The sequence below is a fragment of the Nanorana parkeri genome, unplaced genomic scaffold (assembly GCF_000935625.1).
Source record: "Nanorana parkeri isolate BGI_ZX_2015 unplaced genomic scaffold, ASM93562v1 scaffold76, whole genome shotgun sequence".
NCBI classification, from domain to species: Eukaryota; Metazoa; Chordata; class Amphibia; order Anura; family Dicroglossidae; genus Nanorana; species Nanorana parkeri.
Genome location: NW_017306344.1, coordinates 1497063 through 1510419, shown reverse-complemented (window position 1 = coordinate 1510419; position 13357 = coordinate 1497063). Strand labels below are relative to the sequence as shown.

At 39.8% G+C, this 13357-nt stretch overlaps 1 protein-coding gene across 1 annotated transcript in view; it reads right to left on the bottom strand.

Moving 5' to 3' along the window:
* COL16A1 (collagen type XVI alpha 1 chain) overlaps positions 1-13357 on the bottom strand; it is a 165973-nt gene that overhangs the window by 76897 nt on the left and 75719 nt on the right. Inside the window, exons 11-12 of the mRNA XM_018576760.1 lie at positions 6258-6284; positions 358-429 (exon numbers count right to left, since the gene is read on the bottom strand). Of these exons, the coding sequence (XP_018432262.1) occupies positions 358-429; positions 6258-6284 (99 nt within the window). The remainder of the gene's footprint in view (positions 1-357; positions 430-6257; positions 6285-13357) is intronic.

The window sequence follows — 13357 nt, the reverse complement described above, 5'->3', positions numbered from 1 at the left end:
TGCATTTATCACATATTACACACACACTGAAAACTTACATTGATGAGATGAGTAAACTGCAGGCCCAATGGGTAGCTTATTAATTGCTGAACAAAAGCATTTACTCACCATTGCATAAGCCTCCATCATTTATAGCTGTGATCCACTTGATACATAGTTATCTGGGCAATATATAATGTACCTTGGGTACTTGTGTATTACAAGAACAGATTATATTATTATACCCATTCTCTGTAAAGTGTTTTTGCCATTTATAGGGCACTGAAAAATGTATATTTTTCCTGCACATACTGTATATGCACATTTCCTGCATATATAATATTTTTTTCTTTAAAAAAACAAAAAACAACTACTCACTCGTTCTCCTCTCTCTCCTTTGGGGCCATAGGTTCCAGACTGCCCTCTTTCACCTTTAAGACCTTTAAGACCCTATAATAAGAAGTGGTAAATAAAATGATTGAATGTGATAAATATCCATGTGAATCAACAAATGTAAGGTAATACTTCCAGATACGAGGCAAACATAAAGCTGTTTCACACTAATTTACACAACTAGCAACTACCTGAATTCAGGACATACTGTATATACTATATAATTCAGCTTTAGAAATTGTGATTATACAGTTGCTTTGTATGCACTTGTGATCATAGAGTTGCTTTGTTTATAATTGAGATCATAGCGTTGCTTTGTATGTGAGGTCTGTTGTATTGTTGATATGGTGTTTGTCTTATATAATCTATATGGCTAATGGAAGTATAATGATCATGTTCCTTTGCATGTTCACAGTAATGCTTTACTTATAAAATATTATTAAAGAATACGTTTTATTTTGAAAAACAATTTCAATTTCATCAATGGAAATAGAGTACAAGGACTGTACATCCTGCACTGTAATAGAGACAGGCCCGCATTAAGGGCAATTGATGCCCTAAGCGCAGTCGAACAATGGTGCCCCCACCCCTCCACCTCTATTGGCTAACTGACAAGTCAGTAAGTGCTGAAAGTGAAATAAACGTTTAAAGGCTTTGGGGCTTGTCTCCCTTCATCTCCCAGCTGGAAAAAGGCTATGGGACTTTAAAGTGCCTGCATGGCCAGGAGAGAGAGGACCTGCAGTGTGGGCTGTAAATAAACATGGCAGTCAGATCTTGGTAAGTAAACATCTGTGTAAGGTGAGGGTGGGATCAGTTAGCTCAGGACAAGGGGCAAAATGATAATTGCACTTTGCTGTAAAGTGCACTTATCCTTTAACCACAAAATAGCTAGGGGAAGAGCTTTGTGGTGTCCCCTTTCTTATGTACATGCTTATTGTGCTTTATAATTATTCCATTAGAGACGAAGGCATGAAGCCTGTTCACTTTGCAAGGGAATTTTCACTTTGCAGGGGAATTTTTCCTAAGACCCCTTTCACATGGGCTGATTATAAGGGGATCCATGCAGGGGTAAGATTACCCCGACACGATCAGGTCCAGCAAAACAGATCTCTGATCTGTTTGTTTTTACGCACCTGGCCGCAGTCAAGGGTAAATGGACGCCTGTCTGTTTACACATGGCTGCCCATAAACTTGCATTGATCATCAGATCGGGTCCGCTTGAAAAACAGACAGGCGGACCCGATCAAACCACCCGTGTGAAAGGGGACATAGCTTTGCAAGGAATACCCAATCATGTTCAAGAAAAATAAAAGTATTTTTGCTTGCATGTGATTGAATACTGAAGGTCAGCAAAGCTTCACCTCATTCGCTAGGCGGCTAGGGTAAGGGAAAGTTCCCTTGCAAAGTGAAAATTGGCTTTGGAGAGTGAACAGTTTATTTGCCTTTAGTAAATCAACCCCAAAGTTTACTTTAGGCTACAGAGCCTATGTGGCAGCCACAAAGTAACAGATGTGACTGGCTGGAACAATATACTGTGTGATAGATATATTACAATTATTTTTTTATGATATTATTTTACCATTCCACAGGAAACAGTTTTCACTATATAGGTCGTGGTGCAGTCAGCATACCATCCGCATCATAGTCCATATGTTTAACATTCATTTTACAGCAAAATAACTCTATATTTTTTTCCCTACCACGTATGTCTAGGAGACACACTTCCAATTAGCAGTCATTTTCCACTTAGAGACAATGTGCTGGATAATTAAAAATCAATTGAATACAGTATGTGCAGATGTTAGTATATAATAGTGTTAAGAAGGGTGTAATGTGTGGAATATGACGTGTTCAGATGACAGACATATGGGGTTCCAAGCAGTAAACTGTCATGAGCAGGGAAACCTTCCAATGGGGACATCTGTTCCAGAGACAAGTGTCAATGGAGGGATTCTCGCTTACACTGGGGAGATTTCCAGCAATAAATACCCGACAGAGGTTTCAAACCTTCTCTACTCTGTCCAAAACTGGATTTTTTTTTTAGCTTGAGCTGTACTTTAAAGATGAAAAATAATTAATGCTTTATATATGTGTACTGTTTAGCACCTGAAATGTATCCTTTGTAAAATAAACACCTAATTTCCAATTCTTTCTCACAAAATGAAAAGGGAAACCGTTAGTAGTTAACACTGCTCTGTGTTTTTTTTAGCCTAGTGTAAGCAAGTTAAAACAGAATCACTTATGCAGCACTCCTCCTGTTATTTTACAGAAACAATTCAGTGAAAACTTTATAATGTATTTTCTTTTTTACAGTCTTTCAAAAAAAATGCTCCATAGCCTACCCTTGCGATACCAGCCCAGAAAACAGACAGGGATCCTAGTGGCAAGAGGGCTGTAAGCATGATGTAGAGTCTTTGCTTTGTCAATACCAGCTAATATACGTTCTATCATTGGGCCTATAATTTAAAGGAAGTCGACATAAATCTGTGGTTTATTAATAAGATATTGAAGCTAAAGTTTAACCTGCTTATATTTTGCCTTACCTGGCTCCTCCCTCCCTCCTCAACATGCTAAAGACATTTTTAGATAAAACCTTTTTGTTTTCCTTACATACAGTACCTTATTTCATAGCCAAATGTCTGATGGGTGGAGATCAGACTAGAGGAGGGACATTCCTAGGCAGGCTGTATTTGCATAGGTAGAACCCCCATGTGATCCTAAGAACTAAAATCCATTGAATGAAAGGGGCAGACCAGGGACAGTCAAGCTGGTGAGGAAAGCGCTAGATGATGCTGGATATCCTCCCGCCAGGAAATGAGGTGGGCTCTGTTTAACTTGCTGTAGCTTCTTATGCGCATTATGAGAAGATCACAGTGTGGAGTGAAATCAAAGTAAGCATTTTTCAGTCCAGGAGAGGAACCTGTACAACTGTTCAATACTAAGTATAAGGTATATATGTTAAAAAAAAATAAAAAATCAAGGCAACTGAACTTGCTGTATTTTTCTTGAAAAAAAGTCCAGGAAAATCCCACCAAGGGCACTCTGCCACATCCTCACTTTGGGGCTTCCCGCCACAGTCTGAATGCATTTCTTAGTGATTCATTATAGTAACTGGAGAATGTGATTCTCGGAGATTCTAAAACTTTAACTGTTTATTAGTTAGCACAATAAAACTGATAAATTGCTTTTTTACTTTTTTTTATTCCATCTGTTTTTATTCTATTTAATCCCAATAAACCATGTTACGTTGTTTTATAAACACATGAGCAGAGGATAAGCACTGGATAGCTCAGTATAAGCCGCTTTTAATCATTTAAGCACAAAAAAATAATTAAGAATGAACAGTAAATTGGATGGCATGTGTTCAATGTGTATTTGTAAAACCAAGATTGTATACATATAGAAAAAAAATGAAAAACATTAAAATAAAATTGACCCCAAGGCTCTAAAGTTTCCCTTTAGTACAAAATATAAAAAGAAACAGAAAGTGATCCACACAATATCCGAAGTGCTATATTTAGTATGCCAAACTTACCAATGACAACTGAAAGACAGCAACAAAGCAAATAAAAGTGGTGTGCAGTAGCCTATGGCTATAAATCAGCTTTTGTGTTTTTTGGCTGACACTAAGTTGGTAAAATTTAATACATTGCTATGGGTTAATGAAAACCACAAACTCTTACTTGTGCTATTAAACAACTCCATAAGTGTATTAAAGTGATTCTGTAGCTAAGCAGCACTGGTGGTCCCCAATTCGAATCCCAGTCAGGACACTATCTGCAAGGAGTTTGCATATTCTCCCTGTGCTTTTGTGGGTTTCCTCCGGGTACTCCGGTTTCCTCCCACACTCCAAAGACATGCTGGTAGGTTAATTGGCTTCTGTCTAAATTGTCCCTATATGCGTGTAAAATAGGGACCTTAGATTGTAAGCTCCTTGAGGGCAGGGACTGATGTGAATGAATATGTAAAGCACTGCGTAAATTGCTGGCAACTTATAAATACCTATAAAAACTAAAAGCTATGCCGGCCAAAAAGAAGGTGAATACTTATTTCTCCCATTTCCCACCACTGAATACTGCTCTGAAGATGCAAAATTGTCCTTTAAAGTCTCTTTAGAAACTGACACTTCCAGGAGTGTCCATCTCCTGCGCTCCATGCTGCGCTCAGTGTTTCCTCCACACCACTACAGGTTTCTACTTTGTAGGATGATTTCTCCTCATCAGGGCAGCATTCAGCAGGATAGGCAGAGGGAAAGGTATTTACTATCTTATTGGCACAAGCAGCTTTTATTTGCTCTTTCCTGTTAACATAAAAAACGTGCAGGACGATTCTTCATCTATTACTATTCTACTGGAGCACTGGATATAATAAATGACACCAAGATTACAAGATAAAAATCAAATTTGTGTAGACAAGTTCTATAGCAAAATTCTTCAAAGACCTCTTGTAGGGATTTTCCAGTTAAGTTTATAGGACTGTACATAACCATAATATATACAACAAGTTACTTTCAGTATGTCTATATTCAGTTTTGTTTTGCATGTTTTATCTTGTATTTCAAAAAGGAAATATATGAAGAAAGAAAAGAATCAACATTCAAGTAGGACACTATTAAATTATATAATAAATGACTGACAGGTTGCAGGAGAAGCTGATTCCATGAAATTGCAATGGTATGCTACTATTGTTTATTTTAAAATACATTAGACATTTAGAGAACACAACAGGAGACTTGAAAAAATGTACTAGCAATACATCTGTATCTGGGGTGGGCAATTGGGTTTGTAACATCTGTTGGCCAATCTTGGTATTGTATCGATCATTTATCATTCACTTTATAGGGAAATAGCCAAAGCTTATTGAGAGGAGCATGTTCACATGAACACAAACAAATGCTGTCATAGTACCATCTTCTTTGCTGACTGCTGCCTGACCTCTGATTTATGTGTCCTGTCTGCTTAATTGCCAAGCTTCTGCCTTGCTTCTCACTAAATATGTCAGATGGGCCACCTGAAATTGTGGCACTGATCTATTATTTCTTACTGCAGGATAGTGGGTGCAGCCAAACGCATTCCTTTTTGTCCTAATGATTACCTATACATACAGAAGCACTAATGTATTGTACAGACAAAGCCTAATACTTTTAGATTGTAAGCCCTCAAGGGCAGGGCCCTCCTTACCATCTTGTCTTGAATTGCATTGTAATTGTAATGTCTTCCTTATATTGTAAAGCGCTGCGCAAACTGTTGGCGCTATATAAGTTCTGTATAATAATAATACTATAAGTTGATTTTTTTAAACTGCATACAGCTGTTTCTGGCTTGTTGGCCCTCATCAATTCAGTGTATGGAAACTTTTGGTTCTATGGAGTAAGAATAATATAGCCACGGCAATAATATAATAAAGCCATGTAGCCATATAAGGTCAATGACATCACTGCACCCCACACTTTGCTTATGTCAAGCTGCAAGCGGGGAATTCCGCACACATAGCCGATGAGGTGGCGTGGAAGGAGCTTCTTTGTATGTTCAGGATGAGCTTCTTCCGGGTACAGAGGAGGTCAGGTTTGTACTGGGTTTAGTCCAAACCTGAGCTCATCCCTATTAAAGAGGTATTCCATTCCCAAGGGCCTACTTACATGCCCCTCAGCTGCTGTTTAGCAGAGATGTTCCCAATCAGTTGTTTTGCCAGCACTGATAAAGCTACCACCAAGACCTAGTCAGTTTTCTTGATCTATGGTCCAAAGTTTAATAAAAATGCCAACTTATATTTACCTTATAATATAATCTTAGTCAAACAAGCAGTTAAATTCCAGGATTCTAAGGGCTGTTTTGATGTAAAATCAGCTATAATAAGTATAAATTGTCTTATAAACAGATTCTTACCCTGGGGCCTGGTGGTCCCGCTGAGACCTGAAGAGAACACAAAAGTGAGCGTGAACCCCATAGCCTTAAAATTTGCATAAATACACAAAATCAATGTACAGGAAATAATCCCACTGAGACTTTCAACACAGAATAATAGCCAGAGACTTGGTATATTTATAGCCTTTATATCATGTTACCAATAGCGGCATACTGGGCCCTATTTTTTTTATTATTATATCATATTATTTTAAAGCTGTGATGCATTTTACTGAGCCATAGTCACTGACTGGGTCTCCATATTCTGTTCCATTTATGCTAACAATAGACTGAAAAAGGAAAATATTAATGATGGCTTTGTTGTATGTAATACAGAATGATTGTCTGTTGTTTTTGCTTTGAATCTTTTTTTTTTTTAACACTTTATTTCCAGTCATATTTAACTACCAATGCATTTGGTGGCAAATGTGCCATAATGAACCAATTAGATACTTCTTTGATAAAGGGCCTGTGTATACATGTGGCAAAAATAAGATAATTCCCTGATGCCTGCTCAGAGTAGCCTGGAATCTGCACAAAGGCCTTCACCAAAGAAACAGCTAAAAGGTAAGAAATATTTTTTCTTAAATTATTTTTGGGTATGCTGTGTGAATAGGAACACATAACAAACAGAGTGGGGTTTTCTCAAATTTGACTGCAAGAGTTGAACTACACTAACCCAATCACATAACTCTTATATCAGGTTTAACCTATTAACATAATTTTAAAAAGTTGCTTTTACGTTTTAAACTGTTTCGTTTTCATTCCAAAAAATACCTGGTTGTTCTGCCATGCAGGCTCTTGTTCAGGTACTTACAGTTATAGGGTGACAACGGTTTCCCAATTATTCTCTTGTATTATCCTGTTGTCACTGTGGTGGAAACTACAAATGCAAACACACCTTGCGCAAACTGGGCCAGCCTTTTGCCCCGCAAATGAAAGCTGGGTCGAAGCCAGCCGCGATCTCATGGCTGGCTCCGCCCAGTTATAATGATAGATCAGCGTCCCCAATGACTTGGGGATGCTGAACTGTCATGAAACAATAACAACTGGGCGGAGCTAGCTGCATCCACCCAGTTGTTATTCATTGGCCGGCACCTGCTGGAAGACTCTTGCAGGTGCCGACCAATAGGAAACAGTTGGGCAGCGCTACCTGTCACTGCTAGCTCTGCCCAATTGGTTTTATTATTATTATTTTTCTTTTAAAAAAAATCTTTATCTATTTTTTTAATTCAACTATTTATTTACATTTTAAAAATATTTTTTTGACCTTTAAAAAAAAACCTATTTTCACTGATTTGCTATTCTGCTCGGTACCTCAGAGGAATAGCTGAGCTGAATGCCGCTCATCGGCATTTGGTTATTCACTCACTGTCGTTCGGCCCCTATGTGAATAGGGATGAACGGCAGCGAGTGAGATGCCAGAGCTTCGGCTCAACTGATCCAGATGTTGGATCAGCTGAGTCGAAGTGCATGCAGAGCATGGTCGGCTGACCGAAGTGCAGCCGAAGGCAGCCGATGTGCGGCTGAAATCAGCCGTACTGAGCCGTTCGGCTCACTTCCCTTTGTTCGGCTCACTTCACTTCGCCTGGGTTATTCACTTGCCTGCCTACGGTAGCTTTGTGAATAACCCCCTACATCTTATCCAGCTAGAGTTGAGATCCAATTTAATGTTCAAGGTGGCATATAAGGGCACTGGCCCCTTAGTTCCCATTCTGTCAGACTGATGAAGTGATGAATGTATTGCCAGCTTAGACTTCCTAAATTTAGCCCATACTTCAGACTGGACTGACTCATCTCAGTCTTATGGATTTCAGCAATTAGTGATAATATGCATAGAAAAAGTACAACATACATATTATGGTTACAAAAGGTAGTGAAGAATGTCAGGCTGCCTTGATTAATAGTTGCACAAATGTACAAGGTATGACCTTTACCTACTAAATTTCACACAAATCATATAATTCATACAAAACATATTATAAAATTACAATTTTACTATAATAACACCCAGCTATTTTGGTTAAAAAAAAAACTTTCTACAACCAGGGCATTTACAGACATTTACAGACAGTTAAGCTGCAATATATTACATTAATGTTCATGGGTTTACATATGCTTTAGGTTACACTTACAGATCTTGTCCCTCCTCCAGCCTGTGACCGTACAGTGAAAGGAGAAGCAGCAGAATGATGGGCTCATTTCTGTCACTCTGCTCTCTCCTCTTATCAGTATGTACCTTGTTAATACATGAGCACTGCAGCACAGCGGATTGGCTCCTTGTGCTATTTCTCCCACTCCTTGTATGAGCTCTGCTGTACAGCCTGCTACTAAGTCAAATTCAGGTTCTTAAACTGCTTACGTTAATTTACAATTTACATTTATTGATATATTAAGACCTAATTGCAGCCCCATCTGGGTCCCAGTCCTCTTCTATTGGAAATCTAGAGGCTGATCACATGAAGCACAGGGTCCTCTTTGCCTCTTCTCCGGTACTGGGGGATCCCTAATGACATTATGGCATCAGCAATGTTTTCTCTGCAGTGCTGTACTGGGAGTCCAGGGTGCCAAGAGGACAACCCCAAATGCAATCGCGTTGACATGAATACAGAGCTGCAGTCATTTGTATCTTTTATATTTGTCTGGAGTTCAGTTTCGGGCTTGTTCACACCATCTCCAGATCAGACCTGGATCCGTTCCTGGAAACGTGGGTATGTGCATTTTGTATGTGTTTTTGATGCGTCCTTGTACGTTTTTTTAGTCTTAACTGCATTTCTAGTGCATTTCAGTGCATTCTGGTGCATTTGCATGTGTTTACATGCGTTTTGGTGTGTTCCAGACCAGAAAAAATTGTGCATACAGTACTGGTTTTAAACATTCTGGAACTGAACACAATAGTATGAACTAGCCTCACCTTTTACCATAGGAATGAAAGGGTATGTGTTTTTAAACCAGACACAAACATTCTGGTCCGGAGATGGTGTGAAGAAGCCCTAAAGGAAACCTGGCTGGGAAAAACCTGGAAGCTGCCACTGCTGTTCCCTCTAAAAATGCTAGTTGCCTGGGTGTCATATGATCTATTATCTCCAGATCTTACCGAGTCAATAACTTGAAGCAAACATGCAATTAAGGAGTACTGATCTGAGTTTCCAAGCAAATCCAAGCAGTGTATGTATCTGAATTTTGCATCAGCCTGATTTTGCCCGATTCTCGTACGAGAATCGAGCAGTATATGGGCACCTTTAGTCTCAGGTCTTCAAGGACATAAATACAAATCATTTGGCATGTAAAACATCTGCATTTTCAGCTGTATGCCTAGCGTTCAGCTTTAAAATATTAAAGTAAACCTGCCATGAAATAAATATTGGGCTGCCATTGCTAACCTCTTTCTGAAAATGCTAGTTTTATGCCTGTTAGTCTACCCCACTTATTTAAAGTGATACTAAACACAGGAAATAAATCTTAAAAATGCATTCAAGTACCTTAACTATTGACACTAATGTATCTTATTTGTGTATCACTCAGCTGTAGATCCTCAAATCATCTCTGAATTGGTGGTGACACTGTCCTTCCTTCTGGAGGGTGGCTACTTTTGTTCCTCATGGTCCCTGTGTGTGTTGTAAAGTAGCCACCGCTCTGAGCTCACTCCCGTGATGGACTGCAATCTCAATACAAATGAATAAACTAATTGTGAGATTGTAGTCTATCAGCTTGGAGTGGTTGCTTCTTTATAACACACAGGGACCACGGGGAAAAAAAGTAGCCATCCTCCAGAAGGATAGGACAGTGTCAGCACCAATTCAGAGATATTTGAGGATCTACAGCCGAGTGATACACAAATAAGGTACAGCTTTGTTAATAGTTAAGGTTCTTGAATGTATTTTTAAGATTTACCTCCTGAGTTCAGTGTCACTTTAATACTTTTGACCTGCGCAAATCAGGAATACAGATTGTAAAAGTCAGAGTAAAGCTATAAACCTTATTCCTATGTTTGTTCCAGGTTAGAGAATCAATCTACTAAAGCAAGGAGCAAGGTTGGCAATGGCAGCTTACACATTTTCTTCCTGACTGGTTTCCTTTAAGCAGCCAATGATAAAAAATACATAAGAAATACTTTTATGTTGCAGATGTTTGTGGACTGGAGAAGCAACTGTATAGAATACTGAGATATTCTGTGATCACACTTATATCTCAAATATCTCCAACAGCTTTTTGTTATTATTTTTCTTACTTCTACAAACCATTTGCTGTTTGGTGTTATATATTTTATCTATCTTCCTTTTATCAAAACTCATGCAAGCAGAAAACAAGCTGCACACTGGTCAGGCCTAGACTTGAAGTGCTGCTAACTGTATCCTGTAGTGTGCAAGGGAAGCTGGCTGATGTTACTGAAAATCGAATACATTCTTGTTTTTATTAATGACCTTATTATTTCTTTCATGGAGTTGTCTGGATAGTTCACGGAACGCCTTATGCCTCCAGGCGATGACCCTAGATTGAGAAAGCACGTAGACCGCGTTGTGCTCCCCCCCTTCTGAGTTATGTCTGTAAGAGGTATATGCTATAGATACTTACACAGGTGACAGACACCTGGGAGAAATGCACAGCTGCCTTTGTTCTAACATTTTTTCCATCTTAAATCATCCATCTACGTATTCGTGTAGGTTAATCATTCAGGTTATGCCGGGAACTAATTCCAGGCTAAGAATAATGCGCCAGTGTCTTTCCAGCAATACAGAAGAAAAGACTGGGAGAAAGGAATGTATCCGTGTTACCAACAGCAATCAGTACATGGCTAATTGTCATAGCAACACAGACACCATAGGAGGAATTTACTAAAACTATGTGTAGTAACCAATCAGCTTCTATACTCAGCTTGTTCACTTAGGCTCTTTTGACATGGGCGCTGTCCCCCTCTTATCAGCAGGGTATCCTTGCACAGATCCCCTGCTGATCAGAGCAGTACAGAACAGATTTCACTTTGTGTCATCCGTGTCCGTTCAGTTTTTTCCACCATCTTGCAATAGAGGAAAGAACTGAATTAACCAGACCCATGTTATATCTATGGGCAACCAGATGTAAGCAGACATTGGTCCTTTTACATTTGATTACCTCTGATTTGTCACGATCAGTTCAGCCAAATGGATGAAAAAATACACATGTCCACTAACCCATAGGGTTCCATTGGAGGGAATGTATCAAAACTGGAGCAGGCAGAATCTGGACAGTCGGCCATGCCAACCCATGTAAATAATCAAACAGAAGAGAGATTGGTGATTGGTTGCAATGAGCAAATGCTTCAGATTCTGTTTGCACCAGTTTCGGTAAATTTCCCCCACTGTGCTGTTGATCAGATCCACTTGAAAAACTAACAGCTGGACCTAATTGGACTGCCTGCTTAAAAGGGGACGTAGGCTTTGGAAATAAAAGCTTGAAGCTGATTGGTTACTATGCACAGCTGCTCCATATTCTGTCTGCTCCAGTCTTAAGGTGCCCATACACCTTACAATTATCTGCAGATTTTCTGTGGTCAGTTGGAAAAAGTGCAACAGATTGGTCCAGTGGGAGATTCCCTCACCCACACAGTTAAGTGTAGATGGAGGAATTTGTTGCACCTTTTCCATCTGACCATAGAAAATCTGCAGATAATTGTAAGGTGTATGGCCAGCTTTAGTAAATTAATTTCCTTATCCTTTGCCTTGCTCCACATCTTCTATCAATGTCATCCTTAGTTTTTTTTAGATATTGCCTTCCAGCCTATTTCACTGGCTTAGGGTTAATGCACACAGGTGCAAAATATATTGTTTTCGAAAACTTAATGCGTGCATTTTTTTATCTGAATGCAGCTGTGTGATATACTATGGGTCCATGCGCACAACTGCACACAGCTCTGTATCCTAGATCTGTGGTCAGCTGTGTTAAACAAACAAAAAAAGAAAATAGGACAGTAGCAGTATAGAGTATTTTGTTGATAACATGCAGGTGGCTCGGGACTCCTAGAGTCCTTAATTAATAACATGCAGGTGACCAGAGTGATCTATAGTCCTTCCTTGCTAACATGCAGCTAACATGCAGGCCCCTTGAGCCGTCTAGGGTTATTCATTGCTAGGATGCAGATGGCTTTCGCTCAAACCACCTAGCATCCTAGCAACCAATAGGGCACATTTTAGCTATGCGCTGTACACATGTAAACTAAAGTCAAAATAGCCCGATCCCTCCTACATCTTTATTGATCTTTTAGTAAAATGGGAAGCTTCATTGCCGAGTTAGGAGGCTTGGGAGGCATGAAGGTGCAGAGTGAAGCTTGACTTTTGCACATAAAGTTGGGTTTCCACTGCCTTTATCTCTGATGGCACCTACATAGAGTTTTCATTGTAACTGCTTATGCTTTTTTCAATAGTATGATTAGTTTAGAGAGGTTTATGACCCAGTTTGTGACAGGTCTACGTTAAACCTGAACTCTAGGCAGGTCTACAAAACAAAAATGAATACAGCTCTGAATTAATTAATACATCATTAAATGTGTTATTGTGTTAATCTTTAAATACAAGCTGTATAAGTTAGGGATGCACCGATACCAATATTTCGGTATTGAGTACGAGTTCTCGATATTTTTTTTCGGTACTCGCCGATACCGAATACCAAGTACTGGAAGTCCCATTCACTAGGTGACGAGAAAGCATGGAGCCGGCTTCCCGGCCAATCAGGAAGCCGGGCAGCGTGTAATGACACGCTGCCTGGCTTCCTGATATCGGAAGTATCGCGCTCGGAAGCTAACCAATCAGGAAACCAGGCGCCGTGTAATGACGCGGCGCCCAGCTTTCTGATTGATCGGGAAGCCAGCTTCATGCTTCCTCATCACCTCTTGACGAGGGAGCATGGAGCCGGCTTCCCGGCCAATCAGGAAGCCGGGCAGCGTGTAATGACACGCTGCCTGGCTTCCTGATATCGGAAGTATCGCGCTCGGAAGCTAACCAATCAGGAAACCAGGCGCCGTGTAATGACGCGGCGCCCAGCTTTCTGATTGATCGGGAAGCCAGCTTCATGCTTCCTCATCACCTCTTGACGAGGGAGCATGGAGC